This window comes from Panulirus ornatus, chromosome 73 (genome assembly GCF_036320965.1).
Source record: "Panulirus ornatus isolate Po-2019 chromosome 73, ASM3632096v1, whole genome shotgun sequence".
Classification (NCBI taxonomy): Eukaryota; Metazoa; Arthropoda; class Malacostraca; order Decapoda; family Palinuridae; genus Panulirus; species Panulirus ornatus.
Genome location: NC_092296.1, coordinates 12,940,128 through 12,967,096, shown reverse-complemented (window position 1 = coordinate 12,967,096; position 26,969 = coordinate 12,940,128). Strand labels below are relative to the sequence as shown.

The 26,969-nt window shown below is 43.1% G+C and overlaps 1 protein-coding gene across 2 annotated transcripts in view; it reads right to left on the bottom strand.

Annotated features, from left to right (window-relative positions):
* LOC139748377 (sodium-coupled monocarboxylate transporter 2-like) overlaps positions 1–26,969 on the bottom strand; it is a 218,079-nt gene that overhangs the window by 71,094 nt on the left and 120,016 nt on the right. For both annotated transcript variants that reach the window (XM_071661490.1, XM_071661489.1), the window contains exon 4: positions 13,517–13,671. In XM_071661490.1, the coding sequence (XP_071517591.1) occupies positions 13,517–13,671 (155 nt within the window). The remainder of the gene's footprint in view (positions 1–13,516; positions 13,672–26,969) is intronic.

The following is a 26,969-nucleotide window of genomic DNA, read 5'->3' as shown; positions in this document are numbered from 1 at the left end:
ATCACTGCTTCCCTAAATACATCCCGTTCCGCACCCACTCCCCTAACTTCATTTGATCTCACCTTTTACGATTCTACAATTTTTATATATATATATATATATATATATATATATATATATATATATATATATATATATATATATATATATATATATATATATCCTCTTCTGCTCTCTCAACCACACACTTTTTATTACCACATATCTCTCTCTGAGTGTGAACGAATGTGGCTTTGTCTTTTCCTAGCGCTATCTTGCGCACATGTGGGGTAGGGGGTCGTCATTTCATGAGTGGCGAGGTGTCGACGGGAATGAATAAGGGCAGACAGTATCAGTTATATACTTGTGTATATATATATATATATATATATATATATATATATATATATATATATATATATATATATATATATATATATATATATATATATATATTTATTTTCCAAAACAAGGAACGGAGAAGGGGGCCGGGTGAGGATATTCCCTGTAAGGCCCAGTCCTCTGTTCTTATCACTACCTCGCTAACGCGGGAAATGGTGAATAGTTTGAAAGAAAAGAAATATATATATATATATATATATATATATATATATATATATATATATATATATATATATATATATATATATATATATATATATATGTCTTTGTGTGTATATATATGTATACGTTGAGATGTATAGGTATGTATATGTGCTGTGTGTGGACGTGTATGTATATACATGTGCATGTGGATAGGTTCGGCCATTCTTTCGTCTGTTTGCTTGCGCTACCTCTCTAACGCGGGAGACAGCGATAAAGTATTTATTTATTCATATATATATATATATATATATATATATATATATATATATATATATATATATATATATATATATATATATATATATATTCGTGCATCAAAACCGCTAACACACTCATTCAGCTGCTCCCAAAACACTTGCCTCTCATGATCTTTCTTCTCATGCCCAGGTGCATATGCACCAATAATCACCCATCTCTCTCCATCAACTTTCAGTTTTACCCATATTAATCGATAATTTACTTTCTTACATTCTATCACATACTCCCACAACTCCTGTTTCAGGAGTACTGCTACTCCTTCACTTGCTCTTGTCCTCTCACTAACCCCTGACTTTACTCCCAAGACATTCCCAAACCACTCTTCCCCTTTACCCTTGATCTTCATTTCACTCAGAGCCAACACATCCAGGTTCCTTTCCTCAAACATACTACCTATCTCTCCTTTTTTCACATAGTGATGGGTGATTTAAATGCAAAGGTGAGTAATGTGGCAGTTGAGGGAATAATTGGTATAAATGGGGTGTTCAGTGTTGTAAATGGAAATGGTGAAGAGCTTGTAGATTTATGTGCTGAAAAAGGACTGGTGATTGGGAATACCTGGTTTAAAAAGCGAGATATACATAAGTATACGTATGTAAGTAGGAGAGATGGCCAGAGAGCGTTATTGGATTACGTGTTAATTGACAGGCGCGCGAAAGAGAGACTTTTGGTTGTTAATGTGCTGAGAGGTGCAACTGGAGAGATGTCTGATCATTATCTTGTGGAGGCTAAGGTGAAGATTTGTATGGGTTTTCAGAAAAGAAGAGTGAATGTTGGGGTGAAGAGGGTGGTGAGAGTAAGTGAGCTTGGGAAGGAGACTTGTGTGAGGAAGTACCAGGAGAGACTGAGTACAGAATGGAAAAAGGTGAGAACAATGGAAGTAAGGGGAGTGGGGGAGGAATGGGATGTATTTAGGGAATCAGTGATGGATTGCGCAAAAGATGCTTGTGGCATGAGAAGAGTGGGAGGTGGGTTGATTAGAAAGGGCAGTGAGTGGTGGGACGAAGAAGTAAGATTATTAGTGAAAGAGAAGAGAGAGGCATTTGGACGATTTTTGCAGGGAAAAAATGCAATTGAGTGGGAGATGTATAAAAGAAAGAGACAGGAGGTCAAGAGAAAGGTGCAAGAGGTGAAAAAGAGGGCAAATGAGAGTTGGGGTGAGAGAATATCATTAAATTTTAGGGAGAATAAAAAGATGTTCTGGAAGGAGGTAAATAAAGTGCGTAAGACAAGGGAGCAAATGGGAACTTCAGTGAAGGGCACAAATGGGGAGGTGATAACAAGTAGTGGTGATGTGAGAAGGAGATGGAGTGAGTATTTTGAAGGTTTGTTGAATGTGTTTGATGATAGAGTGGCAGATATAGGGTGTTTTGGTCGAGGTGGTGTGCAAAGTGAGAAGGTTAGGGAAAATGATTTGGTAAACAGAGAAGAGGTAGTAAAAGCTTTGCGGAAGATGAAAGCCGGCAAGGCAGCAGGTTTGGATGGTATTGCAGTGGAATTTATTAAAAAAAAGGGGGTGACTGTATTATTGACTGGTTGGTAAGGTTATTTAATGCATGTGTGACTCATGGTGAGGTGCCTGAGGATTGACGGAAAGCGTGCATAGTGCCATTGTACAAAGGAAAAGGGGATAAGAGTGAGTGCTCAAATTACAGAGGTATAAGTTTGTTGAGTATTCCTGGTAAATTATATGGGAGGTTATTGATTGAGAGGGTGAAGGCATGTACAGAGCATCAGATTGGGGAAGAGCAGTGTGGTTTCAGAAGTGGTAGAGGATGTGTGGATCAGGTGTTTGCTTTGAAGAATGTATGTGAGAAATACTTAGAAAAGCAAATGGATTTGTATGTAGCATTTATGGATCTGGAGAAGGCGTATGATAGAGTTGATAGAGATGCTCTGTGGAAGGTATTAAGAATATATGGTGTGGGAGGCAAGTTGTTAGAAGCAGTGAAAAGTTTTTATCGAGGATGTAAGGCATGTGTACGTGTAGGAAGAGAGGAAAGTGATTGGTTCTCAGTGAATGTAGGTTTGCGGCAGGGGTGTGTGATGTCTCCATGGTTGTTTAATTCGTTTATGGATGGGGTTGTTAGGGAGGTGAATGCAAGAGTTTTGGAAAGAGGGGCAAGTATGCAGTCTGTTGGGGATGAGAGAGCTTGGGAAGTGAGTCAGTTGTTGTTCGCTGATGATACAGCGCTGGTGGCTGATTCATGTGAGAAACTGCAGAAGCTGGTGACTGAGTTTGGTAAAGTGTGTGAAAGAAGAAAGTTAAGAGTAAATGTGAATAAGAGCAAGGTTATTAGGTACAGTAGGGTTGAGGGTCAAGTCAATTGGAGGTAAGTTTGAATGGAGAAAAACTGGAGGAAGTAAAGTGTTTTAGATATCTGGGAGTGGATCTGTCAGCGGATGGAACCATGGAAGCGGAAGTGGATCATAGGGTGGGGGAGGGGGCGAAAATCCTGGGAGCCTTGAAGATTGTGTGGAAGTCGAGAACATTATCTCGGAAAGCAAAAATGGGTACGTTTGAAGGAATAGTGGTTCCAACAATGTTGTAAGGTTGCGAGGCGTGGGCTATGGATAGAGTTGTGCGCAGGAGGATGGATGTGCTGGAAATGAGATGTTTGAAGACAATGTGTGGTGTGAGGTGGTTTGATCGAGTAAGTAACGTAAGGGTAAGAGAGATGTGTGGAAATAAAAAGAGCGTGGTTGAGAGAGCAGAAGAGGGTGTTTTGAAATGGTTTGGGCACATGGAGGGAATGAGTGAGGAAAGATTGACCATGAGGATATATGTGTCGGAGGTGGAGGGAACGAGGAGAAGTGGCAGACCAAATTGGAGATGGAAAGATAGAGTGAATAAGATTTTGTGTGATCGGGGCCTGAACATGCAGGAGGGTGAAAGGAGGGCAAGGAATAGAGTGAATTGGATCGATGTGGTATACCGGGGTTGACGTGCTGTCAGTGGATTGAATCAAGGCATGTGAAGCGTCTGGGGTAAACCATGGAAAGCTGTGTAGGTATGTATATTTGCGTGTGTGGACGTATGTATATACATGTGTATGGGGGGGGTTGGGCCATTTCTTTCGTCTGTTTCCTTGCGCTACCTCGCAAACGCGGGAGACAGCGACAAAGCAAAAAAAAAAAAAAAAAAAAATATATATATATATATATATATATATATATATATATATATATATATATATATATATATATATATATATATATATGTTTATCTATTTATTTTGCTTTGTCGCTGTCTCCCGCGTTTGCGAGGTAGCGCATGGAAACAGACGAAAGAAATGGCCCAACCCACCCCCATACACATGTATATACATACACGTCCACACACGCAAATATACATACCTATACATCTCAATGTACATATATATATATACACACACAGACACATACATATGTACCCATGCACACAATTCACACTGTCTGCCTTTATTCATTTCCATCGCCACCTCGCCACACATGGAATACCATCCCCCTCCGCCTCATGTGTGCGAGGTATTGCTAGGAAAAGACAACAAAGGCCCCATTCGTTCACACTCAGTCTCTAGCTGTCATGCAATAATGCCCAAAACCACAGCTCCCTTTCCACATCCAGGCCCCACACAACTTTCCATGGTTTACCCCAAACGCTTCACATGCCCTGATTCAATCCACTGACAGCACGTCAACCCCGGTATACCACATCGATCCAATTCACTCTATTCCTTACCAGCCTTTCACCCTCCTGCATGTTCAGGCCCCGATCACTCAAAATCTTTTTCACTCCACCTTTCCACCTTCAATTTGGTCTCCCACTTCTCCTCGTTCCCTCCACCTGCGACACATATATCCTCATGGTCAATCTTTCCTCACTCATTCTCTCCATGTGCCCAAACCATTTCAAAACACCCTCTTCTGCTCTCTCAACCACGCTCTTTTTATTTCCACACATCTCTCTTACCCTTACATTACTTACTCGATCACACCACCTCACACCACATATTGTCCTTAAACATCTCATTTCCAGCACATCCACCCTCCTGCGCACAACTCTATCCATTGCTCACGCCTCGCAACCATACAACATTGTTGGAACCACTATTCCTTCAAACATACCCATTTTTGTTTTCCGAGATAATGTTCTCGACTTCCAAACATTCTTCAAGGCCCCCAGGTTTTCGCCCCCTCCCCCACCCTATGATTCACTTCCGTCCTCCATGGTTCCATCCGCTGCCAGATCCACTCCCAGATATCTAAAACACTTTACTTCCTCCAGTTTTTCTCCATTCAAACTTACCTCCCAATTGACTTGACCCTCAACCCTACTGTACCTAATAACCTTGCTCTTATTCACATTTACTCTTAACTTTCTTCTTTCACACACTTTACCAAACTCAGTCACCAGCTTCTGCAGTTTCTCACATGAATCAGCCACCAGCGCTGTATCATCAGCGAACAACAACTGACTCACTTCACAAGCTCTCTCATCCACAACAGAGTTCATACTTGCCCCTCTTTCCAAAACTCTTGCATTCACCTCCCTAACAACCCCATCCATAAACGAATTAAACAACTATGGAGACATCACACACCCCTGCCGCAAACCTACATTCACTGAGAACCAATCACTTTCCTCTCTTCCTACACGTACACATGCCTTACATCCTCGATAAAAACTTTTCACTGCTTCTAACAACTTGCCTCCCACACCATATATTCTTAATACCTTCCACAGAGCATCCCTATCAACTCTATCATATGCCTTCTCCAGATCCATAAATGCTACATACAAATCCATTTGCTTTTCTAATTATTTCTCACATACATTCTTCAAAGCAAACACCTGATCCACACATCCTCTACCACTTCTGAAACCACACTGCTCTTCCCCAATCTGATGCTCTGTACATGCATTCACCCTCTCAATCAATAACCTCCCATATAATTTACCAGGAATACTCAACAAACGTATACCTCTGTAATTTGAGCACTCACTCTTATTCCCTTTGCCTTTGTACAATGGCACTATGCACGCATTCCGCCAATCCTCAGGCACCTCACCATGAGTCATACATACATTAAATAACCTTACCAACCAGTCAACAATACAGTCACCCCCTTTTTTAATAAATTCCACTGCAATACCATCCAAACCTGTTGCCTTGCCGGCTTTCATCTTCCGCAAAGCTTTTACTACCTCTTCTCTGTTTACCAAATCATTTTCCCTAACCCTCTCACTTTGCACACCACCTCGACCAAAACACCCTATATCTGCCACTCTATCATCAAACACATTCAACAAACCTTCAAAATGCTCACTCCATCTCCTTCTCACATCACCATTACTTGATATCACCTCCCCATTTGCGCCCTTCACTGAAGTTCCCATTTGCTCCCTTGTCTTACGCACTTTATTTACCCCCTTCCAGAACATCTTTTTATTCTCCCTAAAATTTATTGATACTCTCTCACCCCAACTCTCATTTGCCCTCTTTTTCACCTCTTGCACCTTTCTCTTGACCTCCTGTCTCTTTCTTTTATACATCTCCCACTCAATTGCATTTTTTCCTTGCAAAAATCGCCCAAATGCCTCTCTCTTCTCTTTCAATAATATTCTTACTTCTTCATCCCACCACTCACTACTCTTTCTAATCAACCCACCTCCCACGCTTCTCATGCCACAAGCTTCTTTTGCGCAATCCATCACTGATTCCCTAAATACATCTCATTCCTCCCCCACTCCCCTTACTTCCATTGTTCTCACCTTTTTCCATTCTGTACTCAGTCTCTCCTGGTACTTCCTCACACAAGTCTCCTTCCCAAGCTCACTTACTCTCACCACCCTCTTCACCCCAACATTCACTCTTCTTTTCTGAAAACCCATACAAATCTTCACCTTAGCCTCCACAAGATAATGATCAGACATCCCTTCAGTTGCACCTCTCAGCACATTAACATCCAAAAGTCTCTCTTTCGCGCGCCTGTCAATTAACACGTAATCCAATAACGCTCTCTGGCCATCTCTCCTACTTACATACGTATACTTATGTATATCTCGCTTTTTAAACCAGGTATTCCCAATCACCAGTCCTTTTTCAGCACATAAATCTACAAGCTCTTCACCATTTCCATTTACAACACTGAACACCCCATGTATACCAATTATTTCCTCAACTGCCACATTACTCACCTCAACCCTACTGAACCTAATATCCTTGCTCTTATTCACATTTACTCTCATATATATGGTGTTTGTGTGTGTGTGTGTGTGTGTGTGTGTGTATGTGTGTGTGTGTGTGTGTGTGTGTGTGTGTGTGTGTGTGTGTGTGTTTGTGTGTGTGTGTGTGTACCCAGATCACTTAGATACCTCTGAAGGCGTGACGTGTACATAAAACTCTCTACAAGGTACAGTGATACAGATGGTACAGTGCTACAGGCGGTACAGAGCAGCGGAGGTTACAGCGTTACATAGGATTCAGTGATTCAGAGGGTACAGTGCTACAGGAGGTACAGTGCTCCAAACAGAACAGTGCCACAGAGGGTACAGTGATTCAGAATGTACAGTGCTACAGAGTACAATGCCACAAAGGGTACATTGCCACAAAGAGTACAGTGCTACAGGGGGTACAGTGCTACAGAGAGTACAATGTCACAGAGGTTACAGTGCTACAGGAGGTACAGTGCTACAGAGAGTACAATGACACAGAGGTTACAGTGCTACAGGAGGTACAGTGTTACAGAGAGTACAATGTCACAGAGGTTACAGTGCTACAGGAGGTACAGTGCTACAGAGAGTACAGTGCCACAGAGGTTACAGTGCTACAGGAGGTACAGTGCTACAGAGAGTACAGTGCCACAGAGGTTACAGTGCTACAGGAGGTACACTGCTACAGAGAGTACAGTGCCACAGAGGTTACAGTGCTACAGGAGGTACAGTGCTACAGAGAGTACAGTGCCACAACGCTACAAGGACTACGATGTTAGACAGAAACTAATGTAATTTGAAGTTCAGAATAAGGAGAGGATAGCAGCCGTGGCAGTGAGGATAGCAGTCATGGCAGTGAGGATAACAGCCATAACAGTGAGGATAATACTCATGACAGTGAGGATAGCAGCCATAACAGTGAGGATAGCAACCATGACAGTGAGGATAGCAGTCATAGCAGTGAGGATAACAGTCATGGCAGTGAGGATAGCAGTCAAGGCAGTGAGGATAGAAGTCATGACAGTGAGGATAGCAGTCATGGCAGTTAGGATAGCAGTCATAGCAGTGAGGATAGCACTCGTGACAGTGAAGATAGCACTCATGGCAGTGAGAATAACAGTCATGGCAGTGAGGATAGCAGTCATGGCAGTGAAGATAGCAGCCATGGCAGTGAGGATAGCAGTTATGACAGTGAGGATAACGGTCATGGCAGTGAGGACAGCAGTCATGACAGTGAGGTAAGCAGTCATGACAGTGAGGTAAGCAGTCATGACAGTGAGGATAGCAGTCATGACAGTGAGGACATCAGTCATGGCAGTGAGGATAGCAGTTATGGTCGTGAGGATAGCAGTCATGACAGTGAGGATAGAAGTCGTGGCAGTTAGGATAACAGTCATGGCAGTAGGGATGGCAGTCATGACAGTGAGGATAGCAGTCATGGTGGTTAGGATTGCAGTCATGACAGTGAGGATAGCAGTCATGACAGTGAGGATAACAGTCATAGCTGTGAGGATAGCAGTCATGACAGTGAGGATGACAGTCGTGACAGTGCGGATAGCAGTCATGGCGGTGAGGATAGCAGTCATGGCGGTGAGGATAGCAGTCATGGCGGTGAGGATAGCAGTCATGGCAGTGGGGATAGCAGTCTTGAGAGTGAGGATTGCAGTCACAAGAGTGAGGACAGCAGTCATTGCAGTGATGACAGTAGTTATGACAGTGAGGATAACAGTCATGGCTGTGAGGATAGCGGTCATGGCAGTGAGGATAGCAGCATGGCAATGAGGATAGCAGTAATGACAGTGCGGATAGTAGTCATGGCAGTGAGGATAGCACTTATGACAGTGAAGATAACAGTCATGGCAGTGAGGACAGCAGTCATGACAGTGAGGATAGCAGTCATGACATTGAGGAGAGAAGCCATGACAGTGATGATAGCAGTCATGATGGTGAGGGTAGCAGCAATGGCAGTGATGATAGTGGTCATGGCAGTGAGGATAGCAGTCATGACCATGAGGATATCAGCCATGGTAGTGAGGATAGCAGTCATGGCAGTAAGGATAACAGTCATGGAAGTGAGGATAGCAGTCATGACAGTGAGGACAACAGTCATGGAAGTGAGGATAGCAGTCATGACAGTGAGGACAGCAGTCGTGGCAGTGAGGATAGCAGTCATGGATGTGAGGATGGCAGTCATAGCAGTAAGGATAGCAGTCATGGCAGTGAGGATAACAGTCATGGCAGTGACGATAGTAGTCATGGCAGTGAGGATAGCAGTCATGGCAGTGACGATAGTAGTCATGGCAGTGAGGATAGCAGTCATGGCAGTGACGATAGTAGTCATGGCAGTGAGGATAGCAGTCATGGCAGTGACGATAGTAGTCATGGCAGTGAGGATAGCAGTCATGGCAGTGACGATAGTAGTCATGGCAGTGAGGATAACAGTCATGGCAGTGAGGATAGCAGTCAAGGCAGGGAGGATAGCGGTCATGGCAGTGAGGATAGCAGTCATGAGAGTAAGGATAGCAATCATGACAGTGAGGATAGCAGTCATGACAGTGAGGATAGCAGTCATGACAGTGAGGATAGCAGTCATGACAGTGAGGATAGCAGTCATGGTAGTGAAGATATCAGTCATGGCAATGAGGATAGCTGTCATGACATTGAGGATAGCAGCCGTGGCAGTGAGGATAGCAGTCTTGACAGTGAGGATAGCAGTTATAACAGTGAGGGTAGCTTTCATGGCAGTGAAGATAGCAGTCATGGCAGTGAGGATAGCAGTCGTGGCAGTGGGGATAGCATTCATGACAGTGACGATTGCAGTCATAACAGTGAGGATTGCATTCATTGCAGTGATGATAGCAGTTATGACTGTGAGGATAACAGTAATGGCTGTGAGGATAGCAGTCATGGCAATGAGGATAGCAGTCATGGCAATGATAGTAGTAATGACAGTGAGGATAGTGGTCATGGCAGTGAGGATAGCACTCGTGACAGTGTAGATAGCAGTCATGGCAGTGAGAATAACAGTCATGGCAGTGAGGATTTCAGTCATGACAGTGAGGATACCAGTCATGGCAGTGAGGATAAGTCATAGCAGTGAGGATAGCAGTCATGCCAGTAAGGATAACAGTCTTGGCAGTGAGGATAGTAGTCATGGCAGTGAGGATAGCAGTCAAGGCAGGGAGGATAGCAGTCATGGCAGTGAGGATAGCAGTCATGGCAGTGAGGATAGCAGTCATGAGAGTAAGGATAGCAATCATGACAGTGAGGATAGCAGTCCTGACAGTGAGGATAGCAGTCATGACAGTGAGGATAGCAGTCATGGTAGTGAAAATAGCAGTCATGGCAATGAGGATAGCAGTCATGACATTGAGGATAGCCGCCGTGGCAGTGAGGATAGCAATCATGACAGTGAAGATAACAGTCATGGTAGTGAGAACAGCAGTCATGACAGTGAGGATAGCAGTCATGACATTGAGGATAGCAGCCATGACACTGAGGATAGCAGTCATGACAGTGAGGATAGCAGTCATGGCAGTGAGGATAGTAGTCATGGCAGTGAGGATAGCAGTCATGCCAGTAAGGATGGCAGTCTTGGCAGTGAGGATAGCAGTAATGGCAGTGAGGATAACAGTCATGGAAGTGAGGATAGCAGTCATGACAGTGAGGACAACAGTCATGGAAGTGAGGAGAGCAGTCATGACAGTGAGGACAGCAGTCATGGCAGTGAGGATAGCAGTCATGGCTTTGAGGATGGCAATCATAGCAGTATGGATAGCAGTCATGGCAGTGAGGATAACAGCCATGGCAGTGAGGATTTCAGTCATGACAGTGAAGATACCAGTCATGGCAGTGAGGATAATTCATAGCAGTGAGGATAGCAGTCATGGCAGTGAGGATAGCAGTCATGGCAGTGACGATAGTAGTCATGGCAGTGAGGATAGCAGTCAAGGTAGGGAGGATAGCAGTCATGGCAGTTAGGATAGCAGTCATGGCAGTGAGGATAGCAGTCATGAGAGTAAGGATAGCAATCATGACAGTGAGGATAGCAGTCCTGACAGTGAGGATAGCAGTAATGACAGTGAGGATAGCAGTCATGGTAGTGAAGATAGCATTCATGGCAATGAGGATAGCAGTCATGACATTGAGGATAGCAGCCGTGGCAGTGAGGATAACAGGTATGACAGTGAGGATAAAAGTCATGACAGTGAGGATAGCAGTCATGGCAGTGAGCATACCAGTCATGGCAGTGAGGATAGCAGTCATGACAGTGAAGATAGTAGTCATGGCAGTGAGGATAGCAGTCATGACAGTGAGGACAGCGGTCATGGCAGTGAGGATAGCAGTCATGACAGTGTGGAAAGCAGTCATGGTAATGAGGATGGCAGTCATGACAGTGAAGATAACGGTCATGGCAGTGAGGATGTCAAGGCAGTGAGGCTAGCAGTCATGACAGTAAGGATAGCAGTCATGACAGTGAGGCTAGCAGTCATGACAGTAAGGATAGCAGTCATGACAGTGAGGATAACAGTCATGACAGTGAAGATAACGGTCATGGCAGTGAGGATAGCAGTCATGACAGTGAGGGCAGCAGACATCACATTAAGAATAGCAGTCATGACAGTGAGGATAGCAGTCATGACAGGAAGGACAGCAGTCATTACAGTGAGGATAGCAGTCATAACAGTGAAGATAACGGTCATGGCAGTGAGGATTCAAGGCAGTGAGGCTAGCAGTCATGACAGTGAATATAGCAGTCATGACAGTGAGGATAGCAGATATGGCAGTGAGGATAGCAGTCATGGCAGTGAGGATAGCACGCATGACAGTGAGGATAGCAGTCATGGCGTCATGTCAGTGAGAATAAGTCATGGCAGTGAGAATAACAGTCATGGCAGTGAGAACAGCAGTCATGACAGACAGGATATCAGTAATGATATTTAAGATAGCAGTCATGACTGTGAGGATAGCACTCATGACAATGAGGATAGTAGTCATGACAATGAGGATAGCAGTCATGACAGTGAAGCTAACAGTCATGTCAGTGAGGATAGCAGTCATAGCAGTGAAGATAGGAGTCTTGGCAGTGAGGATATCAGTCTCAGCAGTGAGGATAACAGTCATGGCAGTGATAGCAGTCATGGCAGTGAGAATAAGTCATGGCAGTGAGGATGGCAGTCATGACAGAGAGGAAAGCAGTCATGGCAGTGAGGATCAAGTCATGACAGTGAGGACAACAGTCATGGCATCGATGATAAGCCATGGCAGTGAGGATAGCAGTCATGGCAGTGAGGATAGCAGTCATGACGGTGAGGATAGCAGAGATGACAGTGAGAATAATAGTCATGACTGAGGATAGCAGTCATGACAGTGAGGATAGCAGTCATGGTAATGAGGATAGCAGTCACGGCAGTGAGGATAGCAGTAATGACAGTGAGGATAACAGTCATGACAGTGAGGATAGCATCACGGCAGTGAGGATAGCATCACGGCAGTGAGGATAGCAGTAATGACAGTGAGGATAACAGTCATGACAGTGAGGATAGCAGTCATGGCAGTGAGGATAGTAGTCATGACTGTAAGGATAACAGTCATGACCGTGAGGATAGCAGTCATAACAGTGAGGCTAGCAGTCATGACAATGAGGATTGTAGTTATGACAGTGAGGATAACAGTCATGGCAGTGAGGATAGCAGTCATGGCAGTGAGGATAGTAGTCATGGCATTGAGGATGAAAGTCCTGACAATGAGGATAGCAGTCATGGCAGTTAGGATAGCAGCCGTGGAACAAGATGGATGGAGGAATGGAATAAGAGGGATTGAGGAATGGAACAAGAGGGATGTTGGAATGGAACAAGAGAAATGGAGGAATGGAACAAGAGGGATGGAGGAATGGAACAAGAGGGATGTTGGAATGGAACAAGAGGAATGGAGGAATGGAACAAGAGGGATGTTGGAATGGAACAAGAGAAATGGAGGAATGGAACATGAGGGATGGAGGAATGGAACAAGAGGGATGTTGGAATGGAACAAGAGGAATGGAGGAATGGAACAAGAGGGATGGAGGAATGGAACAAGAGGGATGTTGGACTGGAACAAGAGAAATGAAGGAATGGAACAAGAAGGATGGAGGAATGGAACAAGAGGAATGTTGGAATGGAACAAGAGAAATGGAGGCATGGAACAAGAGGGATGGAGGAATGGAACAAGAGGAATGTTGGAATGGAACAAGAGAAATGGAGGCATGGAACAAGAGGGATGGAGAAATGAAACAAGAGGGATGGAGGAATGGAACAAGAGAAATGAAGGAATGGAACAAGAGGGATGGAGAAATGAAACAAGAGGGATGGAGGAAAGGAACAAGAGGGATGGAGGAATGGAACAAGAGAAATGGAGGAATGGAACAAGAGGGATGGAGGAATGGAACAAGATCAATGAGGAGCCAGTGAACCACTGAACCAAGTTCAGACGACTTACTTGAAAAATTCCAGGCGGGATCCCTGCTTGGCTATGTCCCAGACGTTGCCAATTCCACCCAGGTCATGGCAAGACAGGATCACCACAAGCAACACCCCACCAAACATGACAAATGTTTGCATCACGTCAGTGTAGACCACGGCCTTCACCCCTCCCTGTGTGGGGGCCAGGGTATAGCATGAACATCCTCCAACATCACGTCAGTATAACACGTTAACATGTACTTCAACATCACGTCAGTATAACACATTAACATGTACTTCAACATCACGTCAGTATAACACATTAACATGTACTTCAACATCACGTCAGTATAACACGTTAACATGTACTTCATCATCACGTCAGTATAACACATTAATATTTACTCCAACATCACGTCAGTATAACACATTAACATGTACTTCATCATCACGTCAGTATAACACATTAGGATGTACTTCATCATCACGTCAGTATAACACATTAACATGTGCTTCATCATCACGTCAGTATAACACGTTAACATGTACTTCAACATCACGTCAGTATAACACATTAACATTTACTCCAACATCACGTCAGTATAACACGTTAACATGTACTTCATCATCACGTCAGTATAACACATTAATATTTACTCCAACATCACGTCAGTATAACACATTAACATGTACTTCATCATCACGTCAGTATAACACATTAACATGTACTTCATCATCACGTCAGTATAACACATTAGGATGTACTTCATCATCACGTCAGTATAACACATTAGGATGTACTTCATCATCACGTCAGTATAACACATTAACATGTACTTCAACATCACGTCAGTATAACACATTAACATTTACTCCAACATCACGTCAGTATAACACATTAACATTTACTCCAACATCACGTCAGTATAGCACATTAACATATACTTCAACTTCACGTCAGTATAACACATTAACATGTACTTCAACATCACGACAGTATAACATATCAAAATGTACATCAACATCACGTCAGTATAACACATTAACATGTACCACATCACGTCAGTATAACACATTAACATGTACTTCAACGACACTTCAGTATAACACGTTAACATGTACTTCATCATCACGTCAGTATAACACATTAATATGTACTTCAACATCACGACAGTATAACATATCAAAATGTACATCAACATCACGTCAGTATAACACATTAACATGTACTTCAACATCATATCAGTATAACACATTAACATGTACTTCAACATTACGTCAGTATAACACATTAACATGTACTTCAACATTACGTCAGTATAACACATCAACATGTTCTTGAACATGGCGTCAGTATAACACATTAACATGTACTTCAACATCACATCAGTATAACACATTAACATGTAATTCATTATATCTCATTAACATATACCTGAACAACACGTCAGTATAACACATTAAAATGTACTTCAACAACACGTCAGTATAACACGTAATAAGTACTGCAACATCACGTCAGTATAACATATTAACATGTATTTCAACAACACATCAGTATAATACATTAGTATGTACTTCATCACGTCAGCAAAACACATTAACATCTAATTCAACATAACGTCAGTATAACACATAAATATGTGCTTCAACAATACGTTAGTATAACACATTAACATGTTTCTTAACATCACGTCAGTATAACACGTTAACATTTACTCCATCACGTCAGTATAACACATTAATGTTTACTCCAACACGTCAGTATAACTCATTAACATGTACCTCAAGATCGCGTCAGTATAACACATTAACATGTACGTCAACATCACGTCAGTATAACACATTAACATGTACTTCAACAACACATCAGTATAACACATTACCATGTGCTTCAACATCACGTCAGTATGATACATAAACATGTACTTCAATATCACGTCAGTATAACACGTTGATATGTACTTTGACATCACGTCAGTATAACACATTAACATGTACTTCAACATCACGTCAGTATATCTCATTAACACGTAGTTCAACAACACGTCAGTATAACACAGTAACATTTACTTCAACATCGCGTCAGTATAAGACAGTAACATGTACTTCAACAACACGTCAGTATAATATATTAACATGTACTTCAACATCACATCAATATAACACATTAACATATACTTCAACATCACGTCAGTACATCACATTAACATATACTTCAACATCACGTCAGTATATTACGTTAACATGTACTTCAACATCACGTCAGTATACTACGTTAACATGTACACACAACGAAAAAAAACTATGGCGCAGAGGGGGTGTGAAGACGTGTGTACTGATCACTGACCTACCTGTTGTACCATGCTGGTAGGGTTGGTATACGTGCCTGGAAGCCACAGGTTTCCAGAGTCCTATGCTAGACCCATGTAACTCACGTGCCACAAGAACGGCATTATATCATTAACAATAAAATTACATCATACAAGGCACTACGAACCCCTACTTTTGAATTGGTGTGTGTAATATAGCTGTGAGACACACACAGCTATATGCGGCAAGCCCCGTATGTGGTAGCTGCAGCATACCTCAATGTGATGCCAGGTAAACACATTAGCTTCATATTGTATAGGTGTAATTTGGGAAGAATATGTTTTACTATTGATATTGTATTATTCTATAGCACATCTGGGTTCGTGGCAGTCCATAAAGGTTATCTTACACCGCCATTTCGTGTCCATGCAGGAAATGTAATGAGACATGCGATATATTTTTGAAACAATGAAACAGCGCGGGTATAGTTCACTGCGAGCCAATGTCGAAAGGTTGTTCTTGTGGTATATCTAATTTGACCATGGAGACCTCACAAGCGACACGTGAAGCTATTCTACAGCTTCATAATGACGGCTACAGCGACACTGAAAGTGGGAGACGTCTTGGTCAAACGTAGGACGATGGAGTCGCCGACAGGCAGAGTTGGGCAACACAGACAACAGGCATCGCCCACGTTGCACAACCCCGGAAGATGATCAGGTAATGATGTTGCATACATACTGGACCACTTGATGTTATGTAAACAACCACATCACATGTTATATTTGCAATATGTCATCCTTTCCCTAGGCCATAGCAGCTGTCATTGCTGCTCACGTCCCCTTCACGCCCGCCCGCTAGCAACATTCGGGAAGTTGGTCTGCAGTGCACGCCTCAAACTGTCCGAAACAGACATCACTGTGAGGGGCTACGTGGTCGCATACCAGCAACAAAACCTGTGTTAAGTGAGGCCAACATGGAGAGCAGGGTGGAGTATGCGTTCCTGGAGTATGCGGACAAGCCACATCAGTTTTGGGAGAACGTCATCTTTTGTGATGAAAAAACCTTCTGCAGCGATGGTCCCCCTGCAAACAAACATGTTTGGCGGCATCTAACACCAGGTTAGCTCTTTCTCTGTCTATCTCACACACACACACACACACACACACACACACACACACAGGTTATGCTATATAACATATTTTCCATTTTATAATGACAATTTATGGTGAGGCCAACATGAACGACGTTCCGGAAGTGCTTTGAAACCATGGTGCCACGGCCATCACAGTCGTTTGCTGCTTGACACGTCCTGTTGTGCTGCAGTATTACATTTGAGTTATGCACACTCATTATTTTTTTAAGTGAATAACAGTGATCATGATCACTTTATACGGCATATGTAAATACTGTAGCAATAATCTTCATTTACGATGTGATATCATAATAAATAATACGATGTGATATCATAATAAATAATTAATATATATTTAGTTAATATTTTTTAATTTACTTAGTTATTATCTTAATCTATATTGCAGCAACAGTTGCACTAATATGATTAAGACACACGTGTGTCTTATGTAATTTTATACATTTTATATAACCAGATACGAGACACAACATGTGGTGGGCAGCAGGAGGAGTGGGCGCGTGCGTCAGTGCAGGACGCTTGCATCCATGGTGCTGGCTGGTGTCGGTGCTGGATGTCGGGCCTGGCCAGTTGACCGGACCTAGATACGTTGAGATACTGGAGGAGGTCCTGCTACCTTCAGTGGGGGCTATGCTGTTTCCAGAGCCGGAGCCATTTTACCTCGTCCAAGATAACAGCCCAGTTCACACATCCAGGGTTGTAAAGGCGTGGTAAGCTCGCCATCCACGTATAACAGTGTTGCCACATCCTGCAAAATCGCCTGATCTCAACCCGATAGAGCACGTATGGGCGGCCATGCAGGAAGGCCTGCCTGACCGACAACATCGATGTCGTGCTACAGTCGTAAATAATGCTTTACAAGCATGGGAACATCTACGAAGCCCTTCTGGTAGGAACTTAACGCAGACGTTAGTGGCGTCCATGCCTCGAAGGCTCAGTGAAGTGTTGGCAACGGGAGGAGGTGAAACCAAGTATTGAAATAATAAAATTTACAGTCAAAGATGACTTTCTTAACCTCCAACAACATGTCTATGGTCATGTTATATAGAAATCTGATTTTCACTGTTAAAGAGAAGTTAACTAATGCAGATCCATGAAAAGAGTCATTACTTTTCATGTTGGTTTACTAAATACTATGATGTGGTGCCAGGTTTGTGACATACTGTTATCAGTCACACTGGTGATACTACATATTACGTGAGGTTGCTGATTAATCTAAACCAGTAGACAGATACATCACCGCCGGTATGAAGCAGGGTCTCGTAGTGACCATGTAGTATATTATTTTACACCAGGAATTTGACACTTTGCAAGAGATAATGATCACTGCAATATGCCTTACTGTGCAGAATATTACTTTTACATGCTCAATTTACGTATGCCATCTACTGTACTACATACGGAAGGACATATCGTTGCCATTAGATAGGTGAGGACACCCACAGGCAGGGACATTAGGGCTACCACCATCTCACAGGAAAATGTTGACTGGTCCATTATTCCACGTCTGGTGCGTCATTTTATTTCGGACAAAAAACGCGCGATAGTTTTTTTGCTGTGTGTACTTCAACATCATGTCAGTATAGCACATTAACATGTACTTCAACATCATGTCAGTATAACGCGTTATCATATGCTCCAACATCACGTCAGTATATCACAATGACATGTTGCCTCCATGATGGGTGACCTGTACGAAATATCATTTCTGTATTACATGTACAGCAACATCTACTGTGTGAGCAGGAGCTTGCTCAGGGTAGTATTTAACCTATTTCTGCCAGCATGATGTTTGGAAACATCTCCCCTTGTCTTACAACATCTTCCTTCCTGTTGTCTATGTGGATATCGACGTTTACCACCGGGCAAGTCTGAACACCTTAAACACACCAGACTATCCACTCCTATAATTTCCTTTAACCCTTTCTGTTATCGCATCCTTTCTTTCCTATTACATTTTCTCTTCTTTTGAATCATTAAAAAAAGGCATATATATATATATATATATATATATATATGGTGAGAGTAAGTGAGCTTGGGAAGGAGACCTGTGTGAGGAAGTACCAGGAGAGACTGAGTACAGAATGGAAAAAGGTGAGAACAATGGAAGTAAGGGGAGTGGGGGAGGAATGGGATGTATTTAGGGAATCAGTGATGGATTGCGCAAAAGATGCTTGTGGCATGAGAAGAGTGGGAGGTGGGTTGATTAGAAAGGGTAGTGAGTGGTGGGATGAAGAAGTAAGAGTATTAGTGAAAGAGAAGAGAGAGGCATTTGGACGATTTTTGCAGGGAAAAAATGCAATTGAGTGGGAGATGTATAAAAGAAAGAGACAGGAGGTCAAGAGAAAGGTGCAAGAGGTGAAAAAAAGGGCAAATGAGAGTTGGGGTGAGAGAGTATCATTAAATTTTAGGGAGAATAAAAAGATGTTCTGGAAGGAGGTAAATAAAGTGCGTAAGACAAGGGAGCAAATGGGAACTTCAGTGAAGGGCGCAAATGGGGAGGTGAAAACAAGTAGTGGTGATGTGAGAAGGAGATGGAGTGAGTATTTTGAAGGTTTGTTGAATGTGTTTGATGATAGAGTGGCAGATATAGGGTGTTTTGGTCGAGGTGGTGTGCAAAGTGAGAGGTTAGGGAAAATGATTTGGTAAACAGAGAAGAGGTAGTGAAAGCTTTGCGGAAGATGAAAGCCGGCAAGGCAGCAGGTTTGGATGGTATTGCAGTGGAATTTATTAAAAAAAAGGGGGTGACTGTATTGTTGACTGGTTGGTAAGGTTATCTAATGTATGTATGACTCATGGTGAGGTGCCTGAGGATTGGCGGAATGCGTGCATAGTGCCATTGTACAAAGGCAAAGGGGATAAGAGTGAGTGCTCAAATTACAGAGGTATAAGTTTGTTGAGTATTCCTGGTAAATTATATGGGAGGGTATTGATTGAGAGGGTGAAGGCATGTACAGAGCATCAGATTGGGGAAGAGCAGTGTGGTTTCAGAAGTGGTAGAGGATGTGTGGATCAGGTGTTTGCTTTGAAGAATGTATGTGAGAAATACTTAGAAAAGCAAATGGATTTGTATGTAGCATTTATGGATCTGGAGAAGGCATATGATAGAGTTGATAGAGATGCTCTGTGGAAGGTATTAAGAATATATGGTGTGGGAGGAAAGTTGTTAGAAGCAGTGAAAAGTTTTTATCGAGGATGTAAGGCATGTGTACGTGTAGGAAGAGAGGAAAGTGATTGGTTCTCAGTGAATGTAGGTTTGCGGCAGGGGTGTGTGATGTCTCCATGGTTGTTTAATTTGTTTATGGATGGGGTTGTTAGGGAGGTAAATGCAAGAGTTTTGGAAAGAGGGGCAAGTATGAAGTCTGTTAGGGATGAGAGAGCTTGGGAAGTGAGTCAGTTGTTGTTCGCTGATGATACAGCGCTGGTGGCTGATTCATGTGAGAAACTGCAGAAGCTGGTGACTGAGTTTGGTAAAGTGTGTGGAAGAAGAAAGTTAAGAGCAAATGTGAATAAGAGCAAGGTTATTAGGTACAGTAGGGTTGAGGGTCAAGTCAATTGGGAGGTGAGTTTGAATGGAGAAAAACTGGAGGAAGTGAAGTGTTTTAGATATCCGGGAGTGGATCTGGCAGCGGAAGGAACCATGGAAGCGGAAGTGGATCATAGGGTGGGGGAGGGGGCGAAAATTCTGGGAGCCTTGAAGAATGTTTGGAAGTCGAGAACATTATCTCGGAAAGCAAAAATGGGTATGTTTGAAGGAATAGTGGTTCCAACAATGTTGTATGGTTGCGAGGCGTGGGCTATGGATAGAGTTGTGCGCAGGAGGATGGATGTTCTGGAAATGAGATGTTTGAGGACAATGTGTGGTGTGAGGTGGTTTGATCGAGTGAGTAACGTAAGGGTAAGAGAGATGTGTGGAAATAAAAAGAGCGTGGTTGAGAGAGCAGAAGAGGGTGTTTTGAAGTGGTTTGGGCACATGGAGAGAATGAGTGAGGAAAGATTGACCAAGAGGATATATGTGTCGGAGGTGGAGGGAACGAGGAGAAGAGGGAGACCAAATTGGAGGTGGAAAGATGGAGTGAAAAAGATTTTGTGTGATCGGGGCCTGAACATGCAGGAGGGTGAAAGGAGGGCAAGGAATAGAGTGAATTGGAGCGATGTGGTATACCGGGGTTGACGTGCTGTCAGTGGATTGAATCAAGGCGTGTGAAGCGTCTGGGGTAAACCATGGAAAGCTGTGTAGGTATGTATATTTGCGTGTGTGGACGTATGTATATACATGTGTATGGGGGGGGGGCCATTTCTTTCGTCTGTTTCCTTGCGCTACCTCGCAAAAGCGGGAGACTGCGACAAAGTATAATTAAAATAAAAAAAAAATATATATATATAGATATATATATATATATATATATATATATATATATATATATATATATATATATATATATATATATATATATATATATTGTTACGAACACGTGTGTTTGTGTCCACGTGGTTCGTATATGTGTCTTGGTGTATCTCTGTGTATGGCGTGTCTTGGTGTAGGAAGCGGCTGCTATCGGCCCGGATCTCCCTTTCCCTGACCGTGTTGATTGCCTTAGTAATTATGTCTTGACCCAGACCTTGACCAGTCCTATAGCACCCAAACGTCAGGTCAACGACGGGGTCAGGTCCAACCATGGGAACAGCTACGGTGTGTCGTCACGTGCGTTCTCTGCCGGCGTGGACAAAGGAACAGAGGAGTTTGAATGCACGCCACATATGTAGGCCGGACCTTAGGCCTCCTTCAGCCAATCACGTCGAGGAGAGGGCGTGACAACCAGTCTCTTGACCTATCAAGGGCAATTGTGTCATTGTGACCTATAGTAGAACTAGGTGGCGGGTCGAGGCGTGGCCAGCTGTTCCTGCCTTGCTGGTCATTCAGATAAAAGCTCAGACGATCGTCTGAGACTTGGATTCCGTCAACAGTCTCGCGCCCAGCAAGGTAATGTAGGCTTTCCCTGTCTCGAACCCCGTAGCCACCGCTGCCCTAGGTTGTAAGATGTTACTGTGTCCCGTCAAGTTTAACTAGGTTGTAAGATGTTTACTGTGTCATGCCAAGCTTAACTAAATGTAACGGCGATGTTTACTGTGTCATGCCAAGCTTAACTAAGTGTAACGACGATGTTTACTGTGTCATGCCAAGCTTAACTAAGTGTAACGACGATGTTTACTGTGTCATGCCAAGCTTAACTAAGTGTAACGACGATGTTTACTGTGTCATGCCAAGCTTAACTAAGTGTAACGACGATGTTTACTGTGTCATGCCAAGCTTAACTAAGTGTAACGACGATGTTTACTGTGTCATGCCAAGCTTAACTAAGTGTAATGATATGTTACTGTGTCAAGTCAAGCTTAACTAAGTATAACAATGATGTTTACAGTTTATGTTTATTGTGTCACGTCAGAATCTAACTGAATGTAATGCTATCGAACAAAGTGTCAACGGAAAGAGATCTCCTGGTTTGAAATCTTATCTGGAATGTTAACTCGTGTTCAATGTTAACTCATGTTCAATGTTAACTCGTGTTCAATGTTAACTCGTGTTCAGTGTTAAACTCATGTTCAGTGTTAACGTAAATGATTCGTGCCTGATTTATGTGTTCACCTTGTACATTTGAATTCTTTTCATTACAAGTAATTCTAACCTTGGTGTTTGTTTTAACCCTATAACGTTAAGATAGCGTTATCCTGAGTTGTACTATATTACAAATCTACCGTCCTTGCAAAGACGAGGACCAGTGTAGTATTTGTAACATATATATGTTACTGGCGACCTTGCTTCAATAACTACTGAGTTCGTAACAATATATATATATATATATATATATATATATATATATATATATATATATATATATATATAGGATTCGAACCCATGCTCTCAACCCCGGGCTGCCAACGAGGTGTCTTGACCCCTAACCACCCATCCGATAACCATGACTCATTTTCCCTTCATCTTCACACAACATTCGCTGTCTTCTCAAGGGTAAGAAGGCACCATGTACATGATGGTTCTCTCGCTATCTATCTTGCTCTCCTCAGATAACCAGGTGTCCGGTGATATCTCTCTCTCACCTCACGCCGTACATCGCCAGCTGTCATCAACTGCCTTCACCATTATGCCTCAGAGGCGGAGGTTTGTAGGCTGGTAATGTGAACATCAAAGTGCCTGCTCCGCGCCTCCCTGGCGGAGTGAGGACATGGAGACATCTATCGTCAGCTGCTGAAGGTCTGTCCGTCCAGCTCAGCACCTCGCTCCCTCGTGTCGTCTGCTTCCCCTTGAGCTCTGTTAACCGGGGTTCCTGCTATACGAGGCCCCCTGACGCCCCATTTTGCTCAGGAGGAGCTCGATGACTTACTTCAGCCCACATGAGAATGAACGTATCCTCTCCTGCCTCGTACTTGATGAACACCCTCAAGCCCGTCCTTCTTGAAGGACTCGGAACCATCACTGTAAGCCCCCTCTTCACAGTCAGCCATCAACGACCACACTCCCATCACTTTTAGATGTATTTTCGCCTCTTATCCCTTGCATTGAAGATGCACCGTATTATTTCCTGATTGGTCTGTCATATCACAAGCTTGTGATGCCTCTTACCTCCACGCACTTCAACCTCCGGCCGCCCAAACTTGAATTACGAACATTGGCAAACGACTGGACTAACTTGCGAGAAGAAAATATGTTTTTTTTTTTAACTTTCTTGGCACGTTTACTATACCTCCTCGGACGATGCTTCTGTCTCTGTCCGTCTACGACCGCTTGATTGTAATATCAGTCACCAACCGTCAGAACACGGTCACTTGGCTGCCAGTCCAGACTGTCTTGCCTCCCCTCACTAACTGGAGGAGTCCAGCCACACCTCTGGAAGTCCAGTCGCCCCTCTGAGAGTACAGCCACCCCTCTGGAAGTCTAAGTACCCTCCTGGAAGTCCAGCTACTTATCTCGAACTCAATCTACAGCTTTATGAATGAGGTTTAATCCTGCTAAAACCGGAGTAGTGCCGAGGTAGTTCGGGAAACGGGTCTTGTGCTCTAGACCCGAGAAATTATATATACGTATAGATAATGGAGACAGATGGGTGATTATTAGTGCATATGCACCTGGGCATGAGAAGAAAGATCATGAGGAGCAAGTTTTTTCGGGAGCACCTGAGTGATGTGTTAGCAGTTTTGATGCACGAGACCGGGTTATAGTGATGGGTGATTTGAAAGCAAAGGTGAGTAATGTGGCAGTTGAGGGAATAATTGATGTACATAGGGTGTTCAGTGTTGTAAATGGAAATAGTTTAGAGCTTGTATATTTGTGTGCTAAGAAGGACTGATGATTGGGAATACCTGGTTTAAAAAGAGAGGTATACTTAAGTATACGTATGTAAGTAAGAGAGATGGCCAGAGAGCGTTATTCAATTACGTGTTAATTGATAGACGCGCAAAAGAGAGACTTTTAGATGTTAATATGCGGTGAGGTGCAGCTGGAGGGATGTCTGATCATTATCTTGAGGCGGCGAAGGTGAAGATTTGTATGGGTTTTCAGAAAAGAAGAGAGAATGTTGAGGTGAAGAGTGGCGAGAGTAAGTGAGCTTAGGGAAAGAGACTTGTGTGAGGAAGTACCAGGAGAGACTGAGTGCAGAATGGAAAAAGGTGGGAGCAAAGGACGTAAAGGGAATGGGGGAGGAATGGGATGTATATAGGGAAGCAGTGATTGCTCGTGCAAAAGATGCTTGTGGCATGAGAAGCGGGGTAGTGGGCAGATTAGAAAGAGTAGTGAGTGGTGGAATGAAGAAGTAAGATTATCAGTGAAAGAGAAGAGAGAGGCATTTGGACGACTTTTGTAGGGAAATAGTGCAAATGACGGGGAAGTGTATAAAAGAAAGAGGCAGGAGGTCAAAAGAGAGGTACAAGAGATGAAAAAGAGGGCAAATGAGAGCTGGGGTGAGAGAGTATAAAATTTTACGGAAAATGAAAACATGTTTTGGAAGGAGATATATAAAGTGCGTAAAACAAGAGAAGAAATGGGAACATCGGTGATGGGGGCTAATGGGGAGGTGATAACAGGTAGTGGTAATGTGAGTAGGAGATGGAGTGAGTATTTTGAAGGTTTGTTAAATGTGTTAGATGATAGAGTAGCATATGTAGGGTGTTTTGGTCGAGGTGGTGTGCGAAGTGAGAGGGTTAGGGAGAAGAGGTAGTAAAATCTTTGCGGAAGATGAAAGCCGGCAAGGCAGCATGTTTGGATGGTATTGTAGTAGAATTTATTGAAAAAGGGAGTGACTGTATTGTTGACTGGTTGGTAAGGTTATTCAATGTATGAATGACTCATGGTGAGGTGCCTAATGATTGGCGGAATGCAAGCATAGTGCCGTTGTAAAAGGCAAAGAGGATAAAAGTGAGTGCTCAAATTACAGAGGTATAAGTTTGTTGAGTATTCCTGGTAAATTATGTGGGAGGGTATTGATTGAGAGGGTGAAGGCATGTACAGAGCATCAGATTGGGGAAGAGCAGTGTGGTTTCAGAAGTGGTAAAGGATGTGTGGATCAGGTGTTTGCTTTGAAGAATGTATGTGAGAAATACTTAGAAAAGCAAATGGATTTATATGTAGCATTTATGGATCTGGAGAAGGCGTATGATAGAGTTGATAAGGATGCTCTGTGGAAGGTATTATCTATGATGTGGGAGGTAAGTTGTTAGAAGCAGTGAAAAGTTTTTATCGAGGATGTGAAGCATGTGTACGAGTTGGAAGAGAGGAAAGTGATTGGTTCTCAGTGAATGTTTGCTTGCGGCATGGGTGCGTGATGTCTCCATGGTTGTTTAATTTGTTTATGGATGGGGATGTTAGGGAAGTTAATGCAAGGGTTTTAGAAAGAGGGGCAAGTATGCAGTCTGTTGTGGATAAGAGAACTTGAGAAGGGAGTCAGTTGTTGTTCGCTGATGGTACAACGCTGGTGGCTGATTCGGGTGAGAAACTGCAGAAGCTGGTGACTGAGTTTGGTAAAGTGTGTGAAAGAAGAAAGCTGAGAGTGAATGTGAATAAGAGCAAGGTTATTAGGTACAGTAGGGTTGAGGGATAAGTCGATTGGGAAGGATGTTTGAATGGAGAAAAAATGGAGGAAGCTTAGTGTTCTAGATATCTAAGAGTGGATTTGGCAGCGGATGTAACTATGGAAGCGGAAGTGAGTCATAGGGTGGGGAGGGGGCGAAAGTTCCGGGAGCGTTGAAAAATGTGCGGAAGTCGAGAACGTTATCTCGGAAAGCAAAAATGGGTATGTTTGAAGGAATACTGGTTCTAACAATGATATATGGTTGCGAGGCGTGGGCTATAGATACAGTTGTGCGGAGGAGGGTGGATGTGCTGTAAATGAGATGTTTTAGGACAATATGTTGTGTGAGGTGGTTTGATCGAGTAAGTAATGAAAGGGTAAGAGAGATGTGTGGTAGTAAAAAGAGTGTGGTTGAGAGAGCAGAAGAGGGTGTTTTGAAATGGTTTGGTCACATGGAGAGAATGAATGAAGAAAGATTGACAAAAAGCATATATGTGTCAGTGATGGAGGGAACGAGAAATGGGAGACCTAATTGGAGGTGGAAAGATGGAGTGAAAAAGTTTTGAGTGATCGGGGCCTGAACATGCAGGAGGGTGAAAGACTTGCGAGGAATAGAGTGACTTGGAACGATGTGGTATACCCAGGTCGACGTGCTGTCAATGAATTGAACCATGGCATGTGAAGCGTCTGGAGTAAATCATGGAATGTTTTTTGGGGCCTGGCTCTGGAAAGGGAGCTGTAGTTTCGGTGCATTATACATGACAGCTAGAGTCTGAGTGTGAATGAATGTGGCCTCTGTTGTCTTTTCCTAGCGCTACTTCGCGCACATGCGGGGGGGAAGAGGGTTGTCATTTCATGTGTGGCGGGGTGGCGACTGGAATGAATAAGGGCAGACTGTGTGAATTATTTGCATGTGTATATATGTATATGTTTGTGTGTGTATA